A 26,472-nucleotide genomic window follows, 5' to 3' on the forward strand; every position below is an offset into this window, starting at 1 on the left:
ATCACACTCACCCCCGGGAGATGACTGGCAAGATTTTTTTGCACTGTGTGTGTACATTTTAATGTAAAGTGCATGTGCTCACACATTTTAATACGTGTGTGTGTGTGTACATAAGCGCACACACACATAGTTTTTAGTCATATCTTGCAGAAAAATCGCTGCATTTTTATGAAAATTTGAGCAATTATACAGTAGGTTTGTCACAGTAGATTAACACATTAAAAAATTATTGAATAATCTAAAAAAAAAAAAATTAAATTGGTGATGGCAGAATGACCTCACGTGGATAGTTACAAAATGGTGTTTAGCGAAGACGATAAGCACGTTATAAAGTGATTGAAACAGAGCAAGAATTATGGTCCACAACGCTTCCATAAATTTTTTCCTGATAAAGGAGGTTCGCTAGGAGAACTGAAAAAATGAATTCGTAAAACAACGTATCGTTCAGGAGCATCTGAATCAACTCGTTATCAATTATGCAATCAGACAGTGGTGTTCTCGTCTTCGGGCATTTCAGCAGAACACAAACTTTGAACCATACTTTGAACGCAAACTTTATAGTAATCTAAGTGTTTCAGACTAGATTAATTAACACATTTTACGAACTACTAAGGAAAAACTCCTATTATTCTGGTACCTATTGACATAACATCAGTGTATTGTCTACATTGCACTTGTTATATAGTGGTAATCTACATTACAGACCTACAATTTGATGAAAAATGGAAGGGGTCCCTTTTTTCCTGAACACGATGTGTGTTTTGTATATGTACACACACATACACTAAGTGTATGCACCACAAAAAGTGTATATATATATATATATATATATATATATACACTCACACTGACCTGCATAACATACTGCCCCATATGTAGCCTGAGACGACAGTGGCTGGGGAAGAAGCAGTAACTGTGCATTCATTCTGCTCAATGGCGCTCCCTTGACCAGAAGCTGTTACTGCTGTTATTGCTGCCTTCTGGCGGAGGACGCATGCGGGCTGACCCTAAACTTTGTAACTCAGACCAGCCCAGGTGGCAAGTGCTCTTCTGCTCCCTGCCCAGCCTGCCCATGCACACCCGCTTCTTACATACTCTACATTCACCCCCTTCATACACACACTTCATACTCATCCTTTTCTTCAACACAATCTACATTGAACAAGAGAGATGAAAGAACATCAGAAAAGGATACACAAATCTTATTTTTACACAACGGCTCTCAAGCTTCCACGGCTTGATGCAGGAGATCGAGTTTGTCAGTAGAATCACATCTCTAATACCTGGGGCCAAAGAGGTACAATCATGAAACAAGTCCAACCACGGTCCTATATACTGTAGTCCACACAGAGCAGTGGACACATTTCTGAAAAACGAAGGGACCTAAGAATATACTGTAGGTGAAAGTCCAGACAAACTAACAGCTAATGGGGGTCCTTCCATTATAATACCTGAAACAGCTCATGTGGGGAATGGTATTCAATCAGATGCCAACTCAGATTCAGCTGAAGAGCCAACATTGAGAAGACAAGACAGTTTCAAACTGAAAGAAGAAACAGTGGCCAAGACTTCAGAGGCAAATACAGTTGCATATTTGCTGCAGAATATATATATATATATATATATATATATTTTAAATGCATAGACATTTGTGTTGGGTTTGTTGTTTGCTTGGGAGGGAAGATGTGGAGAGATGTACATGATCCATATATATGACAGGATAATTGATAGAAGGTCCCTTTCATTGAGTAGTGTTATTAATAATAACATTTGGAGAAAATCCATTACAGGGAAATTGTCATGTGATGCAACCTGGAAGAAGCTGTCTTTATTATTGAAATGCTTTATACATTCACAAATATATTATTACATACTGTATCTCATGTTTATTTGATATCATTGCTAGTGAATCTTTATTAACTCTTTCCACGTATTAAGTTTACCGAAAAATTATATCAGGAAAAGGAAAATATATGCACCATCAATCATTTTCTTTGTCTACGCTCTGTCAACCTCTCACAGAATCAGAAAATTATACAGATTATAGGATAAAAATCACTGTTTGTGCGCACAGGAAATCTGCAACTTTATCTTGGTTTATAGTGTGCCGTTGAGTTCTGGATATGATTTTTACATGAATTCCCTTATGTAGAAAGAAGATATGGAGGTTATTCCTGGATACCTTTCCCTGCACCAGACTGGTGAGAACCTTACATTAAAGTGGACTCCGAACCAGCTGTTAAATGGAACACTAGGGGATTCCGAGCTTGAAAAAAGGTGATGCCCTAAGAAAATACAGCTCTGTATCTATAGCAGGATCACTTACAGACGCTGTATATAATATTTTTGTTTCTGTATTTCTCCTATACCCGATGAAGGACCCTGAGAGGTTCGAAAACTTGTAACGTATCAACTACTTCTTGGTCCAATAAAAGGTATCATACCACCTACTCACTCCCTCCTCCTTTGTTACCACATCAAATGAAAGAAAATGCATATAGTAGCAGTATGTAAATATATATATGCAATGTATATAATTGGCACACCTCAAAAAAACTAAGAAGGGCACAGGTGCACGAGACATAAAAACAAATATATAAATCCTTCACCCAACACCAGGAATTATGAAAAAGACTCAGCGTTGCATGATAGGGATCAATAAAGAATTGCATTGGGACAACCAAAATAACCAACCTTTCAGTCCGCTCTTGGACCTTCCTCACACCTTCCTGGTGTACAGTCATAGAGGAATGGGGGACTCCCACAGTGGAACAAAATATTGGGGGAGGGGGGCGGGGGGTTTCATTGTCCCGATAAAATTCTTTATTTACAGTATGACTATCATGCGATGCTGAGTCTTCTTCATCGATCCTGGTGCTGGGTAAAGTATTTATATATATATCTTAATACTCCAAGTTATACATCCTTTATATTGCCTGCAAAACACCCCTTCACTTGTTCTTTACTGTAGCACAGGCAAAGCGGGCTACAGATATGGCATCAGTTCCACAGATGAGTCATGGAAGATACAATACATCTCTGTTACCTAAAGTCTAAAAGAAGACTGATAGCCGCACTTACCGTAATCATCAATATGTTTATAACCTTGGTAGGAGAAAGAGGTCTTAAGAAACATCCATTTGTGTTAATGATGTTTGGGGGCAGCAGGCTAGGAGGAGCAGGGTAAAAGTAGATAGACAGGTTTGTCCTGGCCCTGGTCTCAGTGAGGAGGAGGTGCTCTGTTTGAGAACCAAACGGAGCCCCCACCCACAATCATACCCATCTTGAACTTTCTACTGTAACTCACAAATTAAAATCTCAGTCCTTATTCACGTCTTTAAGCAGTGAAACCAGTATTATTTCTCACAGTTGCAGGTGGATCAATATAACAATTGAAAATAAGAAATTTTTGTGCGTCTTCCTTATTTCTAAATGCTTGAGAAATGGTTCTATTCGTTATACTGTATTTGTGTATGGTGCATCAATATTATTATTGTCATCGTTTTTTTTTTTGTATGGCGCCAGCATATACTGCGGTGCAGTACAATGTGGGAGGGAGGACAATAACATTCCATAACAAAAATAGTACACCAGTTCAAACAAACTGCGACACTAGGAAGGGGATGCCTGCCCTAAAGAGCACGTCAATTTTTACTTATTTGTCCGTGTACTAATACTGTAAAGCAATGAGAACATGGCTGGTACATTCTAAAGATAATGTAATAAAGCCGCCTTTGGGCCTTATGCTAAAACATGCATCATCTCTGCCAAGAATATCTACATAGCACTGCTCTGCAAAGAGTTACATAACAAGTTATTGCAACACATTTCTCTGCAGGCTGTTTCCCCTGCACTAGACAGCGGGTTAATACAAGCATAAAGGATCTCCAACACTTCATTTGTTTTCTGGTCACATCGTCAGCCTTCCTTTGGAGACCACTTCCCTCCATTCATTTAAATGTATGTTGGTTATCTAACTCTAGCACAATTAGATTTCAAGATTGATAAAGCAGGCTGATGCACTATTATACTACAAACTATCCCAAATATAAGAAAAATGTGTTCATGCATTGATTACATAATATTTTAGTCGCTATGCCCACGAGGAAGGATTGCCAAGAAAATGTTCATTATTAAACAGATTTTTTGACAGAGTTACATATTTATTGTATGTTTTCTGTGAGATATTCAGACTTGGGCTCAGTTGCTTCTACCCCAAAACTGAATGATGTCAAACACAGTGAAAAGCAGAGTAAGTGACCCAGGTGAATGTTATCTTCAGTCAACTGCTGTGTTTCTATATATGGGCACTGAGAGCCTTGATATGAGCTGAAGTGAATTCTTGACAGTGGACCCTTTGTTCATGTATTGTAATGCACGATGGCCATTGTATTATTTTTCTCTTTTTCCAGTGTGTTCTGGGATTATGCTTTGATTGTGCCAATAAGTCAGATTGTCTGCATTCACTGTCACCAGCAGCGTGAGTATGAGCATTACACAAATAATGACTTTTTAAACCAGTCACATTAAACAGCATGTTACCCCTTAGTAAACAGGGTATTTAGAGACAGACTAGTGGGTAAATGAGTGCCTCTTACTGTAGTGGCAAGGAAAACCTCACCCTTTGATGCCAGTTGACCAGCTCTAATACTGGCATATACAATAAAACACATTGCACAAATAAATATTGCACGGTAAAATCATCTATAGCTGCCATTGTGGAGAATTATAAGATGAGAGCATTGATAAAATACGCTGGAAGCCCATGATGATAGCTTTACCTTTCTAATGGATGTTCTCCATTAAATGTGTCTCCACTGCAGAAGAGTTTTGGAAAAACATGGTGGTACTTTGCTGTTTTGTTCAACAAATGATATCTTCTCACATACCCTACTTCCTTTTGATCTGGATGATTTTTGAAGATGGTGATCTTTGAAGATTACAAATTAAAGCAGCCTTTCTTTAAAAATGAGTCATAAAATGAACGGCAGATCCTTTAACACCGCCTATGTTATTAGCCTTTGTTGTGTCTCCACTTTTTTTCTCCATTCTTTATTTTTTACCATTTTCTTCTTTACAGCTTCTACCTTTTCGCAATGTTTTTTTTTTCTCTCTCCCTTTTCCAAAATATTTTTCATCTATTTCTCCTTTCTCTTCTGTTTTTCTTTTTGACCCCCCCCCCCCCCCCTGTGAGAAGATGATCTGTATTTAACAAGACTTCCCTTTCAGATGTAAAAACCTGCTCTATAGCCGACGATAAAACTTATTCTGTACATTCTGTGCTTACCTTTGGCTTTATTACTCTTGCAGCAGAAAGCAGAGGAATTCTTGTTTTGGTGAGTCAGGATGGTATTCAGAGACCTCCACTACACTTTCCTCCAGGTGGTCACCTCCTTGCCTTTCTCTCCTGTCTTGAAAATGGACTTCTACCTAGAGGACTGTTAGAGCCTCCACTGTGGTCCCAACGTGGGAAGGTACGTGTCAATGCAGAACTGAAGAATATTTGTCAACAAGTGCCCCTTCATTTTTTTCCCCCCAACTTTTTAAATGGTGGACCCAGACCTCTTCAGCATGGACGTTTTCCCCATGCTTCTTAGGCAACTAAAAGAAGTTTTGTGGACCACTACTGAAGTGTATAGCTAACCCTCTTTTGTAAACTGTCCCCGGTGTAATGGATGCTTCCCAAAGATTTGACATCTTACTACATTTACTTGAATTCAACATTCGACCTCCTATCAAAAAGTATTATTTTGGGAAAGTAATTTCTCCATTGTAATGACTCGGAGGTTCCCATATTCACATTCATCTTGAAATGGATTCATAACATATCTTCACATTTGTTCCTTTTATCCTTTACTTTCAATTCCCAGTTCACACATTTAAAGGTTTGACATTTACCGGTTTAGTTCATTACACATTTGGACCAGAAAAGATATATTTTTAACTAACTAGCTCTTCCTCCTTAAATGTTTATTTTATGCTTACTTTTATTTTGTACTACACATGTCTATTATATGGTCTCTAGAAGCATTTACAAATCATGCATAAATACTTACAGCTGTAAATCCTCACAATCGTAACTGGAAATCCATTGCATGGTAATTAGAACAGCTCTGCCTTTCAAGTTTCACGTTATCTTGCCGCATTGCACCAGAAGGACTTTTATTTCTTCATCTTGGAATGTTACTATTTTAGGGGAAAGTATTTCCAAAACTACGAAAAAGGAACAATTCCAACAAATCGGTGGACATGGATGAAAACATTGTTGAAGAGATTGCCACTGACTATGTCTTCAGAATCATCTATGCAGGACACAAGCATGATAATAGTAAGTGTATCTGTCACGTTACTACAGTATGTTCACCATATTGGAATTTATTGAAATTATAGAGTTACAAAGTGCTATGCATCGTTGGCATTTCTTTTTTTAACCTACATACATTATTGGAAAGTATGACTTTCACATTGAAGTCATTGGGAGCTTACATGCAATAATAGCACCACTATCACAGTTCAATGAATACCCCAATTGTCTTTCAGCTGTAATCCTCCTTGCCCAGCTCTAAAGGAGTTTACCTTAAGTTGGATATTTACATTCCTGTGTGCAGTCTCTCATACCTGTTCAGGGTGCTGGGTCCGTGCAAGCTGGGCGTGGATATGCAGATAGAATAATGATGGGAGCCAGGAATTTGTTATAGTACAAACAAGAGCTTTATTCCCCGCCATTCATAATGCTCTACATACAAAACATACTTCACTTCATACATTAACTGGTGGCAAATCGTACGTTTACTCTGTGCTTCTTCCCCAGGTAGCTCTCACTCCTACACTAGGGAAGTACTTAGGCTTCTTTTGGCTTCTTTAGGCTTCATCCCCTTGGTAGCGCTTACTCATACGCTGGGGAGCTACTTATACATGTGTCCATTAGTATTGGTTAGATTGGCAATCTCCTGTATAGCATCAATAGTATCCCATCTCATGGGGGCCACTGTGGTGAGAGTACACTCTACTTCTCAGGGATCAGTATCCTGTCACTCTGTGTACTGCCCATCTCGTCCATCCATATTGGATCGGGAGTTTACCAAGGACCTGCCAATTGGGCCAATCTGATTATGCTCCGGAGCTACTACTCCGAGAACTCCTACTAAGCACATGTTCACTCCTCTTCCCAAATGAGAACAATCTTGGACCATTACTGTAGGTACTAACTGAATGGGCTACGTTCCTTAACAGAAAACAATAAAGGTGACAAGACATCCTTTGTACATATAACTATACACGTAAACATATTTACATGACACAGTGAGGCCCTCTCCAACTGCTACTACTGAGGAACATTGTTCTAGAACATTCAGGGAACATCTCCCTGGTCATGAGATCTACTGGGATTGGCTGTCCTTTCTGCCTAGTCATCCTACATCACATGATGGGAGGGGATTAACCTGAATGAGTTCACACAATTAACCCATTAACCCCTTATACTAACTCAGGGGTGAGCAAACTGGGGGGATGGGTGGCGCGGCTGTTACAGAGGTCCCGCGCCCTTCCCCAGGCATTTAAATTAAATGCCGGGGACCGTGCAAGGCCTCTGTAAATTCCCTTACCTTGACTACCAGTGACGCGTTGCCATGGCAGCGTGGCGGGGGTCACATGACGTCACATTGCCATGGCAACGTAACGTCACATAACCCCGCAGCGCCATTTGACGCTGAATCCAAGGTAAGGGGGGGGCGAGCAGGTGGGGGAGAGCATGCAGTGGGGAATGTTTACGCACCCCTGTACTAACTAGTAGTCCCCAAAGGGGGCGGCTACACAGCTAACAGTTGCTTAGCACTACAATTGCAGATCAGTCATTAAACAGCAAACCCTACTAGGACCACAGTGAACTAATTCCAGTGACATGTTTAAGTTGTGTCATCTAGGTGATTGATTCATTTTTACCTAAATCTGACACCTATAAGTATTTTTTTATATTTATTTTTTAAAGTTAGACTTTGGAGGGGTTGCATTTCTTCTGGCTACTCCCTTGTGTATGATCTCAAAATGTCAGCCAATGCATTTTTTGGCAAATGCTTGCTTACTATTGATTGTTATTTATTCTATTTGTTTTTATTGTTTGAATTCAATTGATTGGAATTTGAATGGCTTGTTTTTTGTACATTTCAGGATTGGTTAGCGTTTTTAATTAATTAATTAATTAATTGTTTTGTTGGCTACTGGTTTAGATCCATTATTTGTTTTGTTGGCTAGTGGTTTAAAATAATTATTTGTTTTGTTGGTTAGTGCTTTTATTTCTTTGATTTGTTTGCTAGTGCTTTTATTTCTTGAATTGATTGGTTGGCTAGTGCTTTTATTTATTGAATTGGGGTGTCTAGGTGCTTGTGTATATCTTTTATTATTGTGTATTTTTGGCCTTCATGCTTTTTTATTAGGGTGACCATTGACTGCTACAGTATAGTGGCTTATCATGACCCATGTTATATGGGTATGATGTACCACTATGCTAATCAATGGGTAGAGGGTGGGTATAGTGGACCTGGGGTAGGTGGTTAGGCCTCCCGGGTGGGTAGCGGGGGATGGGTTACTATAGCGGTTATTAACCGCTAAGGGGATTAAGGGGTTAGGGGCCATTAGATTGTATTTTTTCTTGTATTCTTGCTGTCTTATCGCCTCTCACCCGGTGATTTTTTTATGACGGCTGAAAAATGTGGTGATTCATGCCTTTATCGCCCACTTATCGAGGCTTTCTGAATAGCAGTAGGCATTTTGGCCGATAGGTGGTTTATGAACGCTTATAGAATAGGCCCCTAAATGTCTATTGCAAATGACAATGGTGGAATGATAATGGGATATACTCCAAGTTAAATGTTACTGGGTACTTACCAACGATTTATTCAAGTTGCAATATACTGTATATTTCAGATTTTAGTGTTCACGCTTATAATGGTGAATGGTGATTAGTTTTGTGACCTACTGTATTTAGTGTTAAGTGAAGAATGTCTTCAATGCAAAACGTTTGGGAGAAATGATGACCCGCATACAGCTTAACTTGCTTTTTCTCTCCATGCAAATTGAGATGAAATAACGTAATACTTAAATTTTTCTACATTATGCATTTCTGCAAAATAGTCATTCCCCATCAACAAATAAAATATATATATGTATAGAGATGGTGTATTCCCTCAGCATACAAAGATTATCACAATTGTCTAGATTCAGAAAACCAACACTAAAAGTTACATGCTAGAGATGAACTATTTGTTTTTAAAATCTCATATTTCAGGATATCATAGCTCCATATCATAGTTCAAGTGCAAGCTAATTTCCCCTTTGACACAGAAGCACTTACGTATGTAAATTCTATCAGTACAATATTTGTCAATGTGAATATTTAAGTTCAACTCAAAATATACAATCAACTCACAAATAAATTCTTTAAATGACCATCATCTACATAGTAGGAAATGAGGACATAGAAGGCGTATATTGTGTAGTTTACCATGTTTTGCAGACAAAAGATATAAACACAAGGCATTTCACAAGTAGGTATGGACTAATGTTTGTTGTCATTAACTATGACCAAGACAAGGAGCAACGGGTTGAAAATTGCTGGTGTTAAAAAAAATTGTTTGTGGAAAAAGTGGTGGGATTGCTCTAAATCTTGATGGAATTGACATCCGAACACCTACTTTGCCATTGAAAAAAATGCTGCAAAGGCGGTTCACTGCTGTCCGGTAGGACTTTATAGAAAACCAAGCGCAATCAATGATAGATTAGAAAATTAAATGTGCAATAACGATCATACACACGGCAGATAACTCTGACGCCTTTCGTACCTAGTATCGGACTTTGTCAAAGAGTAACTGGTGATCCTTAAATAGGTGTACCCAGGATATGATTGGATAGGTCATAAGAGGTGTGTCAGGAATAACTCACCTGTTGAATAATGAATCTAACTAATGCATTGGTAGAAACTGCAGAAAACCAATGACTGAGTAAACCATATTAGAGGGTCACCTGGAGCTGGAAGAACAACAAACAATGTGTGCAAATCCAAACATGACACATAACATTTAAAAAGACAAATTCTAATGTGACCACTAACAACTAAGAAAGATGTCATAAAGGTCACCAGCTAAAAATAACCAGTAAAAGTAGCAGCGTGTATTTCAAAAGGCAACAAACACTCAAAGTATCAAAATATTTAAATGTAACATAATAACAAAATATAAGAGAAATGTATAAATCAAATAAATTAAATAGACTCATATATTAAAGTAAAAAAAATAATAACCATGTATATATAAATGAAACCATATACTGTATTGTAACATGAAACTAAAATATTTATCTATATATACAGTATATATATATCAAATAAGTGTTAATACGTTTTACAATTAATGTTTAAATCCTATTAAAATATGAAGTAACTCCAAAAGCTGCAAATAGTGAACATATTGTATATTACATACATGGAGAACATGATAGACAATGAAACAGTAATTTATTCACCATGAACACTTTGAATTGGAACATTAATTAGTCACAAAATGTGTAGCGCTGTTTCCCCCATCCTATGGGAAATGTGGCGGCTACTGAGTGTGTGTGGTGCTTATACCTGCGGCTCACAGGAGGCCTGAACCTCCGCTGCTGGGAGCCTGGGGTGTACCTGATCCGCCCGGTGACAGCACCTCCACCTGTGAGGGATCCTAACAGTGCTGGATAACACCTTCACAGGACCCAATGCAATAAGTACACATAGCGTATATAATAACAGGTTTACTGACAAGCAATTGGTGACACTATAATACATATAACTCAGGCCTCGCACGGCCTTAACCACACACCGTATCCCACAGTCCAACCAACTAGTCCGCACCCTGGTGAGAGTGTCCCCAACGTACTGAGGTGCCCATGGCACCTACCCAACCTGGTGTCCACAGTAGCCAACCCACCCTGAAGTGTGTGCCAGCGCTGCCCACAGTGTGTACAGTATAGTTGGTGCACTTATTGTAGTACCTGCCCTGGTGCTCCAGCACCCAGGTACTGCTGAACGGTAACAGGGATCCGCTGATCCAGCAACGTTGTCCGCTATGGAGTCCGCCTCTACGTGGGGTGGACTCCCGCTGAAGTATCCCACCATGAAGAGGGTCTCTATATTTGTGGTGTGGTCTGGTCCCAGAACACAGGGCGCAGATACTGCCCGGCATCTTGCTGTGTCTCTGACACTTTGCATCTACAGGGGCAGTGTCCCTATCTATTGGGCCTGTCCCTGTAGCAGCCACAAGCTTATGAGGGGGTAGTTGGGCCTATAGGGGGTCTCTGACATCCTGCACACACATCCTCACCTATCTGTGTCCCAGCTCCAACTGGAGTGGCTGCATGCGCACCAAATGTATCAACTCTCTGAGCAGGGGAGTCCTGGTGCCCTATTGGCTGTTGTGTGCCACCTGATCCTGTAGCCCCAGTGGCTGCTGGGGGTTGTAGCCCCCCTGCGGAGCTTTTCCCCTAATGGCTGCTGCTCACTGCGCATGCGCACCTCTTCTAATGGCCGTGGGCTGACGGGACCCCTTCTGCACATGCGCTAACCTTATTGTGCATGTGCAGGCACACCAACATGGCGACACCCTGTGACGGGAGCCGCCAGAGACCTCTGGCGACCCGGTCACCTCTCCCGACTGCCCCCGCACCCGCCGTACGCACCGGCTCACCTCCCCTCACTCTCCCCAGCCTCCGCTGGCAGTCGCAGCCACAGCAGGAGGTAAGAGGAGAAGGGAACCCAGGGGGGGACCTGGCCACAAATGTTTAAGTTCCCATTCTATGTTAATGCCAAAAGGGGTTCAAAGTGTTCATGGTGTATATCCAAAACATCTCTTTCTTGTTTAGTTTATTTAGTGTGTCACCTCCTCTGGAGTGAGACGGGATGTGTTCAATCCCAGAAAATGAAAAATTAGCGATTTCCCCCCTGGGGACAGGACGAGAAATGATGGGCCACTGGATGTGATAAATCCTTCTTTTTTAGCCGTACAAAGTGCGGCCTATATATTGTTTATAACCGCCACATTGTAAAAGATATATCACAAAACTAGTGTGGCAATTTATAAAATTCTTAATGCGATAACCACATTTGCTATATGGTATAGATTGGATGGGATTGGCGAATACACACATGGAACACCTTCCACAAGCAAAGAAACCATTAGGAATACCCTGTAAATTGGAGTGTAAAGATCTTGAAACCAATAAACTTGGCGAAAGATGTGAAGCAAGTGTTTTCGCTTTTCTAAAAACAAATCTAGGACACCCTTGTATCACAGCGGCAATATCTTTGTCCAATAATAAGGTGTTCCAGTGTTTTTGAATGATAGCGCGAATAGATTGTGTTTGTCTATTGTACGTGGTTATAAACATTGGGCAACTCTGATTATTATCAGGATATTGGCGAATGTTATATTTTGTTATATATATTTTGAATGTTTAGGTTTCTGTTTGATAAATTCATTCCTATCTAAGGAGTCATCAGGAATAAAAGCTTCATGGATATCTTTACTTTCAGAGCCTCTGGCTAAAAATCTATCCTTTATTTCTTGTGATTGTAAAAGAAACATCTCATTATCCGAACACAACCTCTTCAATCTCACAAACTGAGCCTTGTGGATGCTTTTGATCAAAGACCCAGGATGGCAACTCTGTCCTTGGGTCTGGTAGCTACTGCAGCTCTGTTATGAGATCCCCATTTTCACCTGATTACAGCTCCTGACTCACACACCATAATGGTCTGAAACTGGGCCGGAATGTCGCAGAGACATTTGGCCGGAATAAGTTAATCATATTTTGGAGGCGAGTAATGAAATTGGAGTTGTTTCGACAAAATGCCCTCTATTTGTTTTATAGATTTTGAAGTCTTTTAAAATGTAAAATATAAAAAAAATATATATATATATATTTGAAAAAGTTGAGAGCAGGCATTTTGGAATTGAAAATATATAAAGAATATATTCTTCTATGAAAATAAATAGAAAATAACACTAGCTTGCATGCTGCCCTCTACCTATTAACAGTATACAGGAAATGCATATAAAATGACTGTCAATTAAATATTACTGGTCGACATCATGATAAATTATGAAATGCGCAGTTATGGGTGTCTGACCAATAGCCCTGCCTCTTTGCGCTTTACCGTTAATTCATAATATGTAACATGAAATTGACTGATATTATATATAACTCATAAACCGTTCACACACTTTTTGTACTTTCATATTAAAGTACAAGGGTTAATGGGTTGAGAGATGTAGTCCACAAACCTTGCATTTCCAAACTTGTATTATGTGTAAAGGTTGGTTCATAATGCTTCGATGATGTTGCTGTTTTAATGAACACACAGTTAATGTGTAATCTTAACATTTATTGTAATAATACTTAAACAAGAGAGGCAGGACCAGTGTGCATGCTTGGAATAATGACTGAAATGTACCCACCAAGAAACTGAAGCAAAACTTCATTGCCGGGACAGATAGAATAGGCCAATCAGAAGGTAATATATACAGTAGTTTCATATTTATGGATTTCTCACTAAAACATACATCAACAATGTAAGAAATACCCTACTATGCTATTCCCACGCAACTTATTGTCTCCCAAACCACTCCACTCAATAGTCACAGCGATCCAATAAATGTTGTCATCTTTCACCATTATTTATGACAATGCTTTAGAGCAGCGGTGCGCAAACTGGGGGGCGTGCCCCCTAGTGGGGGCGGGAGATTTTTCTGGGGGTGGGAGGGCGCGGGCGGTTGCAGAGGACCGGCGCTCTTCCACCAAGGCATTTAAATTAAATGCTGGGGGATCGCGAGGGGCCTCTGCAACACTATATTTACAGAGGTTCGGGCGCTCTGTGACGCGTCGCCATGGCAACGCGGCGTCAAATGCCACTGCGGGGTCATGTGACGTGAAGTGACACACTTCAAATGATGCCACAGAGTCATTTGACGCAGGTCTAAGGTAGGGAGGGTGGGCACGAGCTTCCAGGCAGGGAAGACAGGGCGGGGGCGCAGCAGCAAAAGTTTGCGCTCCCCTGCTTTAGAGAGAGATGAATGGCTTCGATTTTGTCTGAACATGTGCAAAAACTGTGAATTACTGGGTTTCACAAATGTTTTTTTCCTTTACCAGCTGAATTAACTGAGCACTGCAGTATATATTTTTGTTTTGTTTTTGTCTTGCACAGTATTTGTACTAACATCTGTTTAACTCCTTCACCCCAAGCAACCTTGTTCAATAAGCTTTTGAGAAGTTTATGTGGGGGGCATGACAACAATGAAATGCAGTCGTGTTACATTGATTCTTCAGTCTGAAACGTTCTGCTATTCTCTGGAATACTAAATACCTTTCAAGTTTTTTAAGCACTTCCATTTTTAATACATACAGTACACATTGCCTGGAAGGAATGAGATTGACCCAAAGTCACTCCTATTGACAAACTGTAATTGTTTGTTAATAGGAATGACTTTTTACATCAACAAAAAATACATTTTCTGGGATGACGAGCTGGTACAAGTCACAAAACACCCAAAACAAGATTTGTTGAGGAAAATTCCAATATCAAAATAAGTATGTAATATAGTGATTATCCCTTTGGGCTGAATGTACCAGAATTTTATTACCATTGGATAATCTTTCCCTTACATGTCATTAATGTCTCTTATAATACATACTTTCCATTAATTATCTTTACAACAAGGCACTGCAGGAGATACGTTGTTGTCACATCACATATTGTACACCAACAAACCTCCTCCAGTGCGCAGAAAAAAGCTTTGGGGTGAAGATTCAGTTTTCATGAAAGTGGATTTTATTTATCAGAACAACCTTTAAAGCTCATTTTTTGTTTGTTTTTTTGTTACACTCCTTTCCCCCCCGCTATTTCCTTTAAGCAGTCACTATTAACTACCACCACTTAGCTGCCAGTCGCTCCGTCTCTGTTGATGATGATGAAGAAGAAGAAGATAGGCTTCACGCCATGCTATCCATGATCTCCTCTCGGAACCTCACAGCTCCTAATACGATGAAAGGTTTTTATCCAACTTCCCTCTTAAACACCCCATGTCTTGCTGTAAAGCGGCAGTGTGCCCAATTCAACAAATCGCAATAACTGTGGTGGCATTATCGGGCATACCTGAGTTGAATAATAATGATACTTTGTTTCTGTGCAGTATTGGTGTTTTACTCTGCACAGCGGGATAATGGTGGGATATTGCAAGTGGAATGAATGCCTAGAATGTACAGTCTAATCAGAACAGGGAAATCTGTGTAAATTGTAAATGGCAGAATCCAATCTCCACAAGAAATACTCAGCAGAGTCTCAACAACTTGAAACTGTTTGCTCAGTTATTGACTGAATTTGACAAGCACACACTTTAAAGCTGCAGTTCAGTCTTTTTTTTTTTTTTTTTTAATTAATTTTTTTACTTCAATAATTTCATGTGTGCAATCTCTAATTACCTAAAGAACTGTATAGCTGCAGGTCAATTTGTTCTCCATGTATTGATAGGTCGAAATGTGGTGACATAATTAGTGAAGGGATCTGTTTATATTCTGCTTGTCTGTCAGTGGAAGCTCATGAATATTCATGAGCACTCCGGCATTGACATGTGCTAGAGGGAGGGCAGAGCTGACAAAGGGGTGTGCCAGGGCTTGTGACAGGACATGAAGGGGCAGTGCCTTAGCAAATGGTTGTTAAAATAGAATACAAGAAAATTGGTCTTTCAAAGTTGTTTTTTTTAAAACAGAAAATGCTAAAAGTATTTTTTCTTACTACAGAACTGATTTATTAAAAAAAACACACATGCAGGATATTGACTGAACTGCAGCTATAAGCTGTATTTTTACTCAACTAAGTTATTTTGTCTGTTAAATATAAAGACACATTGAAGCACAACAATTAGGAATAGAAATGTTGCATAACAGTTTAGTAAAATGAGAAATTCAAAAGAGTTGAAAATAAATGGCCCCAATAACCTATGCTCTGCTACAGCAACGCAACCTTATTTTTTGACATATATATGTATATATATATTAAAATAGAAATAGGAAGTCACAAATGCTGATGTGCTTGGTATCCAACTCCAGTAAACCAACTAGAAGCTGTGTAGAAATGCATTCAAAATAATATACCTGTCCTGATATGGCCCATTATTTGCCCTGGCAAAGAGTTACTCAGGTGATCTGAATATTATTTAATCCTATTGTTGCTAAATTTGCCAGCAATGCATTGAGTTTATGGTCCTATGGCAATGTCAGGGCTAGGCCCTCATTGCCCCATGGGCTGGCCCTTCCAGCATTGGAGACTCTTAATCAAGTCTCCAATAGGAAGGAAGCTCGTGGTTTATTGGTTTAGCATGGGTTGCTGTGTCAATCTTTTCTTTAAAATTAAAAGAAACCCGCATGGACCCAGCCCTAACTCCTAAGCAATGCCATTTAATTTGATTTTATATATTCCAAGCCTTGCAAATGCTAAAAGGAGACTTCCGTTGCAGAGTCGTTTCGATCATCAAAACATTTGTTGTGCATAATATGGCATATTACATGTGCAGGTATATGACTTGTAGAAAGTATACAGTAGCGCCCCAAATAAAACCGAACGATTTGTTAACTGCCGGCTCCATTTTATTTGTACGGTGTAATTTGGGTTGTCGCGTTGGTAAAATCGCAGGGTAAGGCGTGAGCGTGTAGAATATCCTGGGAGCTACATCTGTACGGTAAAAAGTGGCTCCAGCTGCTCTGCAATTTGTGCTCTCTTCTCCTGTAGCTCCAGTAGACTTTTCCTGCCAAGGCTTCCCTTTACCTTAACTCAGGGGTTCTCACTCTAATCCTCAAGGGCCACCAACAGGTCAGGTTTTAAGATGCTGAAGCAGGGACTGATTGACCCACCTGCGCTGACCAGGGATATCCTGAAAACCTGACTTGTTGGTGGGTCTTGAGGACTGGAGTTGAGAACCCCTGCCTTAAATTGTCCTTTACGTTCTGCTCTTATCCCCACTGTTTGGACTTTACTTATCCCTGTATTGTCATTTTGTAAAGCGCTGCTTACACTGATGGCGCTATATAAATGCAATTATACATACATACAGTGAGGGGCTTAAAATAGAATGACCCACCTGAGGATTAGTGATCACAAAAGGTCACTTGCAAAGGACAAGGTGGGTGAGGGATACTCCCTAATTGGGTGCTCCAATACCGGTGATGTGTTTTTAACCTTTTGGCTTACATGCCGCAATAAAGTTTTTCCGTGATGCACCTGCCTCCAGCCTGATTCCGACTGCTGTGCTTCCTCCCACATCCCTGACTTGCAAAGGACAGGTTGGCTATTTTCCACCTGCGGAGAGAGATGTCATTTCTTGTAGACATCATGGTAAAAGTCAAGAGCCAAGAGATTGGGATAGTGAGAGTCAGCATCTCAGCCCTATGGGCAAGATATTGCATTCTCATCCATGATTGAAGCGTTCTATAGACGGGATGCAACTCATACCAAGCATATAGTTAATGTGCTTCCCCCACAATTGCTCCATTTTTACAGACTCCATATTAAACACAGGTCAACCCCTTAAATGTCCTTTTTTTAATCGTAAAAAACAAACAAATGTAGTTTCTTGCTATCTGTAAAGCATATAGTGAAATGAGGAACCTTTTATTGTTAAGAAGTAGAGATGGGGAACAGCCACGTTGCCATGTTTATGATGTCGTTGATGGTACAGGAAGTCGCAGGTATGAAAGATGCCCAAGTAATTTCACATAACTTTCAACTCTCCATATATGACAGGAAGATACAATGTAACGAAATATTTTAGCAGCGTATTGTAGATTTACCGATGACACATCACTGAGTTAAGCTCCATTCAGGTGAATAAGACTAAAATCATCTAAAGCACCGTGAAGCAGCTTCACAGCATGTTGAGAGACCACAGAGTCTAGTCACTTGTGATCCATAGTTGTCTTTACCGTGCCATTAAAGAGGCAATCGAAGCAGGCGTTTCTTTTTGCAAATGTTTTAAATGTAAATAAACCCCAAAAACATAAGATTGAAGGAGAGGGTCTTTAGATCTGAGCCCCATTCATTTCAGCTCCGGGGACCCCTGCTTCCGGAGATACCTACCTCCATAGGGGGGGGTGCCAGTAGCCGCTCCGCTCGGCTTGCAGGGTTCACGTAATGGCGGGGTTTCAAAGCTCCCACGCTTTGCAGGCCAATAGGAAGCAGTGACTTCATCAGGTGCGGCTTCCTTTTGGTCAGCGTGACACGGGAGCTTGAAACAAGAAACAAAGCACCCGCGGAGGTATATATCTCAGGAAGCAAGGGGTTCCCAGAGCTAACATGAATGGGGTTCAACTCCAGATCCCCCCGCTTCATGAATTGCTCTTTTAAGGAGCCCCATAAAATCCTCTGAAATATACTCGAAAGAAGTCTGTTCATTAGGAGGTAAAGTGTGAATGTTTGCAAGTCAACAAGCAAACTGACAAAACTACTCAGAGTACTGTATGTTTAGAAATGTTTTGGATGTGCATCCAGCAGGCAGACTAAACCACCATATGCTGAGCTTGCAGTCACTTCTTCCCTTATTCCTCTGATCTTAACCTCCTTTTGGTTTTTATATAAAAATGATTAAATATAATTCTATATTGCCCGTTCAAGTTAACGGGGGTCTATAAAGAATTTCCCCATTAGCATTGCAGACTCTTCTAAATCTAAAAGGATGACTGCAGTAATCAGAACTTCGCCATCGCTGTGCATAACTAACATGTTAGCATCTGGATATATTTCTCCTTTATAAAAGTGCTTCATGAAAAGTTTATGTAAAGATTTACAGGGCACCGAAGGAGCATTAATGTTGGGACTAGTTGCAATGCATATATTGTGCTCTGCCGCCCAATAATGACATCACTGTTGTTTCCAGGGTTTGCTTGCCCGTGTCTGCTGTTGTGTGCAACATGCTCGACCTTTGCATGTGGCCAATCTCGCAGCTATCCAAACAAATGATGAATGGAACAAAATAATGAAGATGCTGTTCACTTATAATTCTTCAACGACTCCGGTACCTTTCATCTGGATCCTTAGGTTCTGTGGGGTTCTGATTTCCATTTCGTAAACCTTATTTTTATTTTTATGTTTTTTTTCCACGTGGTTTTCTTTTCTTTTCTTTTTTTTTTATTTCCTTGGCCCATGAAAACATTTAAACTCAAAAATGAGTCCAAAGAATAATGGCACATGACGGGGGAATTTCAATCTTTATAGACACATATTATAAATTCTATTCGATAAGATGCTGCAATAAAACATTGGCCATCCAGCTCCCTCCCTGAAGAATTAAGGTGAAGAGCATTTTTTCATTAACATTTGGCTTTCCTTACATTTTTTTTTTGTTCTTTCATTTTTAATGCAAATTTGTTGGCATGTTCTTTTACTGCTTTAATTTACTTTTTTTGGCTGCCTAATTTACACCCATTCCCCTCTGAACTTTTACACCCAAAGGGCATTACCGGCTGGTTTATCCTCCCTTCTGGTGGGGTCTTAGCACTGTTCTTTGATGGTAACTCGCCATCTGTGATGCTTTGACTTTGTTTCGTCCCTAATCGACCTTGCAAAAGAGTATATAATAACAAAGTGTTATTAACTAATGAAGTGCAATTTCTGGACCCAAAATGCCTTTTGAGGGAAGGGGTAACTTGAGCTTCCTTCCATTAATTGCTTTGGGTTGCACTGACCGCTGCTTGATCACCAAATTTACTTTCCCCATTGTATCCACTAGCAGATGTGCATGAATCCCTTGGGATATCCCCCTCTATGTTCTTTGCTGTGTTTCTCATGCATGTGTGCTGGATTCTGCGCTTTTAACCCTTTCGCTTCTGGTGGGAGCTTTCCATTCCGGACCTTCCACCAGAAAAGGGCTTGTACCCCTTGTGAGCTGCCGACTCAAATTGAGTCTCATGGTTTGACTTCCTTCTGCAGCTCCAAGGAGGTTAAGCACTCATCTTTCTGGAGTACTGTACATTGCAGGTGTTTTCAATGCCTAATTCATGTCATGGGGAGAGCTGAAAGGTCGAATGCATTCAAAACCTGTATCCTGTTCCACTGTTTAATCTGGTAATTCATAGTGGTTCTGCATTTTAACACCTGGGTTAGTCAGGTGTTTGCTGTTACACCTCTCAGGCCCAGATCCACAAAGCCCCATTATTGGAGTTAATGAGGCGTTAACTCGCTGTTAATGTTAATGAGTCAATGTTAAGTGCTGTGTCCATGCATAAGGAGCCCTTGGATTACTATAAATGACATTAGTGCTAATGATATACAAAAGACATTAGGTTAGAGCTAAAGGCATCATTACTCACATCCAGACCATGAAATAAGTCTTCGACAGGCTCTGGGTGAGTGTAAGACCACAGGTAGCTATGCTTTAACCATCACATTGTTATTCACAGGGTTCTTTTCCTCTCCTGTCCTCTCTTTTATTTAACTTTACTTAAACACCTACTCGGGGTTTTGATGGGAGTAACGCCGTCTTTGGGTAAGACAGGCTTAACATCATGTTATTTGACACTAACGCAAGGCAGTGCTAACGTACTTTAACATGGCATTAAGCCTGTGCTAATGAGATCACTAATGGCTGTTGTTTTTGCATATAATTAACTTTGTGGATTGGCGTTAACCGCAGGGAACAAAGCGTCCTTTGCTGATTTTGATAACGTGACGTTATGAGCCATGAGTTAACAAAGCTTTGTGGATCTGCTATTTTACCCTAGACACACCCCATATACAGTAACCCTTGCCCACCCAAGGCATTACATGTCAAATTGTTCTGCAATAAAGAATCCCACTTTTCTTTTCGGTAGTGAGCAGTGTCACTTTAATGGCAACTGGAGCACATTAAGGAAAGGCAGACTCAATGGGCCATACAGTATGTCTTTCCTTTATAGTAGCAACACTGCTGTTCCCATTAAAAATGAATGCAGTGGTTGTGTATCTAATAAGATGCATTAGAACTGAGCATACAGTACATGCACTTGATAGAACTCTGTCAGACATACAGCAGTCCAGTCGTTTTATTACATTTTTTATTATTATTATTATTATTATTATTATTATTAAAGTGTACAACTAATTTAGCTAAGTAGGAACATTTTACAGCCTTTTCTTGGCTTACTAATTAAGTTTCACTTTTTTTTTTAAGATGTCAGTTTAATTACAAGTTACACCACACTTTCCACCTGGCACAGTTTTTATTAAGATTGGTATTTTAATTGGTATTTAGGAGAAGTAGCCAAATAGGAAGTATAAAAGTACAAATGCATTTGATGGGCTTGTTAAGAAGTGATGAAGCTTCTGTATATGTCTATTATAACTCCATAATGCATTCCGGTTATACTGTAAAACTTTTCTTTAGTTTGTTTTTAAATGTAATTTATTTTCTGGTTGTCAGAAAATAATAATTTATGTCTCCTACAGCTACTGGTTAAACACAAGGAGGCTTCTGGGTAACACAAAATCACTGGGAAAAGAAGTGTTTATGCTTTGATGATATTGCATATGGATGATGAAACATGGATAAAGTCACTGAAATAAATATAATTTTTTTACATTCATAATCTCCCATTTTCTTTTTCCTTGTTTAAAATCTGTGACTTTTGTAAAACTTTTTTTCCTCCTGTTTATTGTAATGTATTCTTTGTTGTTTTGTCTGTGTGTATTTTTTGTTCTTTTCTTCTTTATTCATAGACAATTGCTATGTTTTAATAAAATATTCCCTTTTCAAAAGTAAATTCACACGCAGAATAAAAAAACAACTGGGTAATGCAATAAAGGATTTGAGAAGAGGTAGTTAGTCGGCTAGATTCACTAAAGGTCGATATTGCTTTAGATTTGGCGTTAAGAAAAAATTGGGATCACAGCAACAACAAAAAAAAGTTTCAATTAACGCTCTATTCAATAAGAGTCATTTATAAATGGGTTACAACATTCTTTCTCAGTTGCATACACGAAAAGCACGTTAGCGCAGAAGTAAAGAATGCTTGTGATACAAATAAGCATTAACGCATAGAAATCTGCATTGATCAGCGATCAATTATGGGTAAGGGTGGGAGATACCACAGTTTTCTACCACAGGATTTCTTATAAACCCACATGGCAGAACATTATTTAAGTCTTTTGATGTGTGAGGCTACCAATACCTTGCAAAGTAATCCATTCAGGCACAAATGTATTTAGATACAACATAAACAAATTCAACATGTTAATATTATGAATTATCATCTAGGTTGGCTAGTCTTATCTTGACTATGTCTGCAGTGACTATTATATTATATACAGTATAGGCAAGATAAATCTAACACGCCTGTGGTGGGTGATTAAAAGTTGTTGCTATTTTTTGGTGGTAGCCCAATATCGCCAGGTATCTGGGTTAAGTGAAAAGCATGTGAACACTTAATTATTTCTCACTTTTACTCTGCGGGGGAAAATATTGCCTCTTATCGCTGCTTTAACACTTGCGATATGGCTTTAGTGACGATAAATAAAATATTGATAACGCCAAGCATTTAAATAATAAACCTTTAGTGAATCCCCACCAGTGTTTTTAGTGTTCTTACAACCTGACCAATCACTTTCATGAACCACTTGCGACTTCTACTTTACCAGCTCCTATTGCCCAACCACTACCCTATGTGCCTTCTCTGCCATTACTCTGTCCCATCTTTTAGATTTCTCACTTTATCTTCTGTATTTCATTTGCAAATGGGAGCACAGTCTACTCTCTAGTAGGATACAAGTGTATCAGTTTACAAACAAACCTTACTTCATTGTAATCCAAATATAAGCGTGTTACTGTAGGTCAGTCCTACAAGCAATCCACTTCACTGAATTCTAATTGTGTGAAAGCTCGATGGTATTCTAAGTGAAGAACAGTGCTGCTTTCAGGACCATATGACCCACATTAGTGGAGACTACATTAGACATGCATGACAATACCTATGGCAGTATGGTGCTAAATAGGTCCTATCTAGCTATTATATATGAAAATGGATATTACTGGTTAAAATATTTGGTAGGTTGCCTGTACACATCTATGAATGTGTGGAATGGATTAGAATGGGTAATAGATGGGTTGATATATGACAATTATAGACAACTATACAGTGTGTGTATATATATTTATATAGATAGATAGATATATAGATAGATAGATAGATACAGAGCCCCTTATTCAGTACGCTGCAATCGTGCTGATCTGGCTCTATTGCGCAGAAAGGCCTATTGACTTCAATGTGTGATAGCACTTGATTGGCGCTATTTGCACCTTACAGAATAAAATGCAGACAGAGAGAATATCTGGCCAGAATGATTGATGGATAAAGGATGGATGGATGTTTGCAGGGTTTTATGAAGCCAAGTTGGTAGATAGCTAGATAGATACTGATCGGCAGAAGTGTCATTTGTCTCTATTCACAACCACAAAGAGATTTTTCTGTATAAAGCGTGAACATAATAAGCCAACACATCCTATAATAGACGTATCTGAACACATCGTGGTTGATTGATATCTCTCTCCAGACTCCAGCGACGTGATAGAAATGCAGGGCTTCGGTGCTAATCTTTTACCCTGGCAGCTCACAGAGTACTGCAGTCAGGGCTCTTCCTGCCTATCCTGCTCCACGGGCAGCTCTCCATATGATATTCCCAGCTGCTGCAGCTGTGTCCACGACAGGTGAGTCCCTTCCCTGTTGGCCTCATATCCCATGAAATGTATTCATTTAGTATTGTGTTTGCACATCTGTATTATCAAGCACTACTAAAACTCTCTCTCCTGCAACTCACCCGGTGTATTTTCCATCATTAAAAGTCCAGTCCTGTCTACGACGAAAGGGAACCAAGGACACTGGCCTATTTAAAACAGATGTAGCAGGCATTATTGGATCCGCTGGCGCACGCCACCAGATTCAATAGCGCATTAGCCCAGACCCTTTCTCTGCATGTGACTAAGGCTGCGTCCATAGATGGACCAGCCGTGCTGAGGCGTGCGGACGCTCCGCGCTGAGCCCCTGCATCCTCAATGAGGATGTCTTTAGAGGGGGCTCACGCGAGCGTCCGCAGCCGTGCTCAGGCTTTGGAATTTTCAGCCGAGCGCCAAGCTGTTTTTCAGCGCGCTGTCGGCTGAAAACATCCAATCAGCCTTCAGCAGCATCAACGTCACGGCGCTGTGACGTCGGCGCCGTGACTTTGACATCTGTGCGTCGCGGGCGATTGGCCCAGCGACGTCACTGCCCCGCCTCCAACCACCTCCCCCCCGGCTCCCTTCGCGCCCGCTGGCTCGCCTGCAAGTCCGTGCAATCGCGCTGACTGAAGCAGGCGAGCCTCAGCGTTAGCGCGCCTCCGCTCTCCCCACACCTCTATGGCCCGGGCCTAATGCTTGGAAATAGCTGCTGCTCCTGCTGGCGCAGTGTGTGTGTCTCGCTGCAATGTGCCAGCGGAGGCAATCGTGTCTGCTACATCTGTAGATTATATGAAGCTGATTTGGGTTTTTCTTTATTTTTAAAGGTCTCATTGGAACAAGTATAAGTATTAACATTTTCATTGTAAACAAGTGCTGTGGAGGGTTTTATCTAGAACTGTTTGCCAGTAATACAAAGCCCTGAGTACATTGTTAGCTTCCCTCTACCTTCTGTTTGCAAAGTAATTATGGTGCCATTATTAGTCAGAGAAACAAAAGCAGCTACCGGTAATATTCTTCAATACAGTGTCCCTGACGGAAAGCAATACATATTCATTTTTCACAAGATGTAAATAATTAGGCCGTTATGTTAAGGGTGGTGGAAACGTTGCATGGAAGCCAATTACATCGATACATTGTTTATAGTAACTTTTGTGGCCCGCTAGGTTAAACTTTGAGTCAGGCACAAATTGTCACCTACAGTATTGTCCAGAGACCATCATAATATCTTAATTCTTGTATTTAACTAATAGTGCATGGAGCACACTGTACAATATATAGCTGAATATGGGTAAGAAGTCAGTCTCTGCCCCAAATATTACGAGAAAAATAGATAAAGTTACTTGCCGCTGGTTACACAGAGTTTACACTAGAATTGCTGGACAATGATGATAAAAGACTAATGACTTCCCCTGTTGTATGCTCATCATTTTGCTCTTGCTATTCCGCTCAACGTGCCAGAAACCCACCCTGACATACAGTCTACTGTAAGACAAAATGAGGGTGCTGGTTGAGGTAAGAGTACATCACAGCGTGGAAGAGAAAAATGAACAAGGCCGGATGGTTACAGAACTGCCAGGAAGGAATAGATGTGTGGCTCTCATAGTGCACTGGGTAGACCACACAAGTGGAGCTCAAAGGATTTCCACATACTGAACTTGAAATGACACAAAAACAACCACCTTGTACTTTTTAATACAACATGAGCGAAAATCCCTAAAGCAGGTGAAGTGTAATAATATTGGTCTCCTTGACTTGATCTTGACATAGGCACCAGTTTAACTTGTGCATGTCTGACTTTCAAAACCTTGTCAATCCACAGGACACCACTCAAATTGCTGTGTGAAAACATGAAGAGACAGATTGTTTCCCGAGCCTTCTATGGATGTAAGTCAATAGTAGTGATTGTCTAGTTAGAAACTGCAGGGTGTATACATAAAGGAGCAGCTTTATCAACTCAATAGATGTTATCATTTAAGCTGAACCTAGAGCCAAAAAAAACATGTTACTGAACCCCTCCCCTCATTGGGCACTACGACCATGGACCAATCTTATAAATCTGCAGTCCCATCTACACCAATAAAAATAAAGTAGTAGGTCAATGATTCCTATAATTATACACCACTATATACAGTGCAATAGCACAAACCAGGGGGGAGAAAGTAATTGGTGCTTGTAATACAATTGATCATGTAATGAGAGAAGGGACTTGGTTATGGGAGCCATCACTTTGAAGAAGTCCTAGTATGATTAGTTGACTCCTATGTACTATATCACCCTGTAACTTGAAATAATAATGTTACCTTAAAAGTTTTTGGGGTTTTTGTTTTTGGCCACACCGAGTTAAAAATATATATATCCTAAAGAAAGGGTATGAGGGAAATCTTGATTTCAATTTTAAGAAAAGTAGTGGCCCTGTGCTTAATTGCAAAAGAGCTTTATACAGTTAGCCAAGGTGAAGGAATAGGAGCTAGAGTTCCTATGCAATGCTCACAGGAAACACACATGTGGTACAACAATAAAGAGATTTCCAAATCATACAGCTTGGTATAATTATATCCTTAACACTAGCAACCCTTGATGCCACTCTTTGTGGACACCCACTAACCTCTATATATAAGGGTATGATCTATATGGGTGTCACAGGCAATGGGTGCTGTGCAAAAAAGGAGGAAACTCACAAGTCTCTTGAGATCCAAATCCAGATGCTGTGGGGCGT

The 26,472-nt window shown here is 40.0% G+C and overlaps 1 protein-coding gene across 11 annotated transcripts in view; it reads left to right on the top strand.

Moving 5' to 3' along the window:
* The window catches only part of SGSM2 (small G protein signaling modulator 2), a 348,102-nt gene that overhangs the window by 291,853 nt on the left and 29,777 nt on the right, over nucleotides 1–26,472 (top strand). For 3 of the 11 annotated variants that reach the window (XM_075594353.1, XM_075594356.1, XM_075594359.1), the window contains exons 8-15: nucleotides 2,153–2,277; nucleotides 2,379–2,435; nucleotides 4,413–4,480; nucleotides 5,311–5,474; nucleotides 6,196–6,328; nucleotides 14,940–15,074; nucleotides 23,597–23,750; nucleotides 25,576–25,640. In XM_075594353.1, coding sequence (XP_075450468.1) covers nucleotides 2,153–2,277; nucleotides 2,379–2,435; nucleotides 4,413–4,480; nucleotides 5,311–5,474; nucleotides 6,196–6,328; nucleotides 14,940–15,074; nucleotides 23,597–23,750; nucleotides 25,576–25,640 — 901 coding nt within the window. The remainder of the gene's footprint in view (nucleotides 1–2,152; nucleotides 2,278–2,378; nucleotides 2,436–4,412; nucleotides 4,481–5,310; nucleotides 5,475–6,195; nucleotides 6,329–14,939; nucleotides 15,075–23,596; nucleotides 23,751–25,575; nucleotides 25,641–26,472) is intronic. The other 8 variants (XM_075594358.1, XM_075594361.1, XM_075594357.1 and 5 more) reach the window with 6 other exon arrangements.

Source organism: Ascaphus truei, chromosome 3 (assembly GCF_040206685.1).
Source record: "Ascaphus truei isolate aAscTru1 chromosome 3, aAscTru1.hap1, whole genome shotgun sequence".
Lineage (NCBI taxonomy): Eukaryota > Metazoa > Chordata > Amphibia > Anura > Ascaphidae > Ascaphus > Ascaphus truei.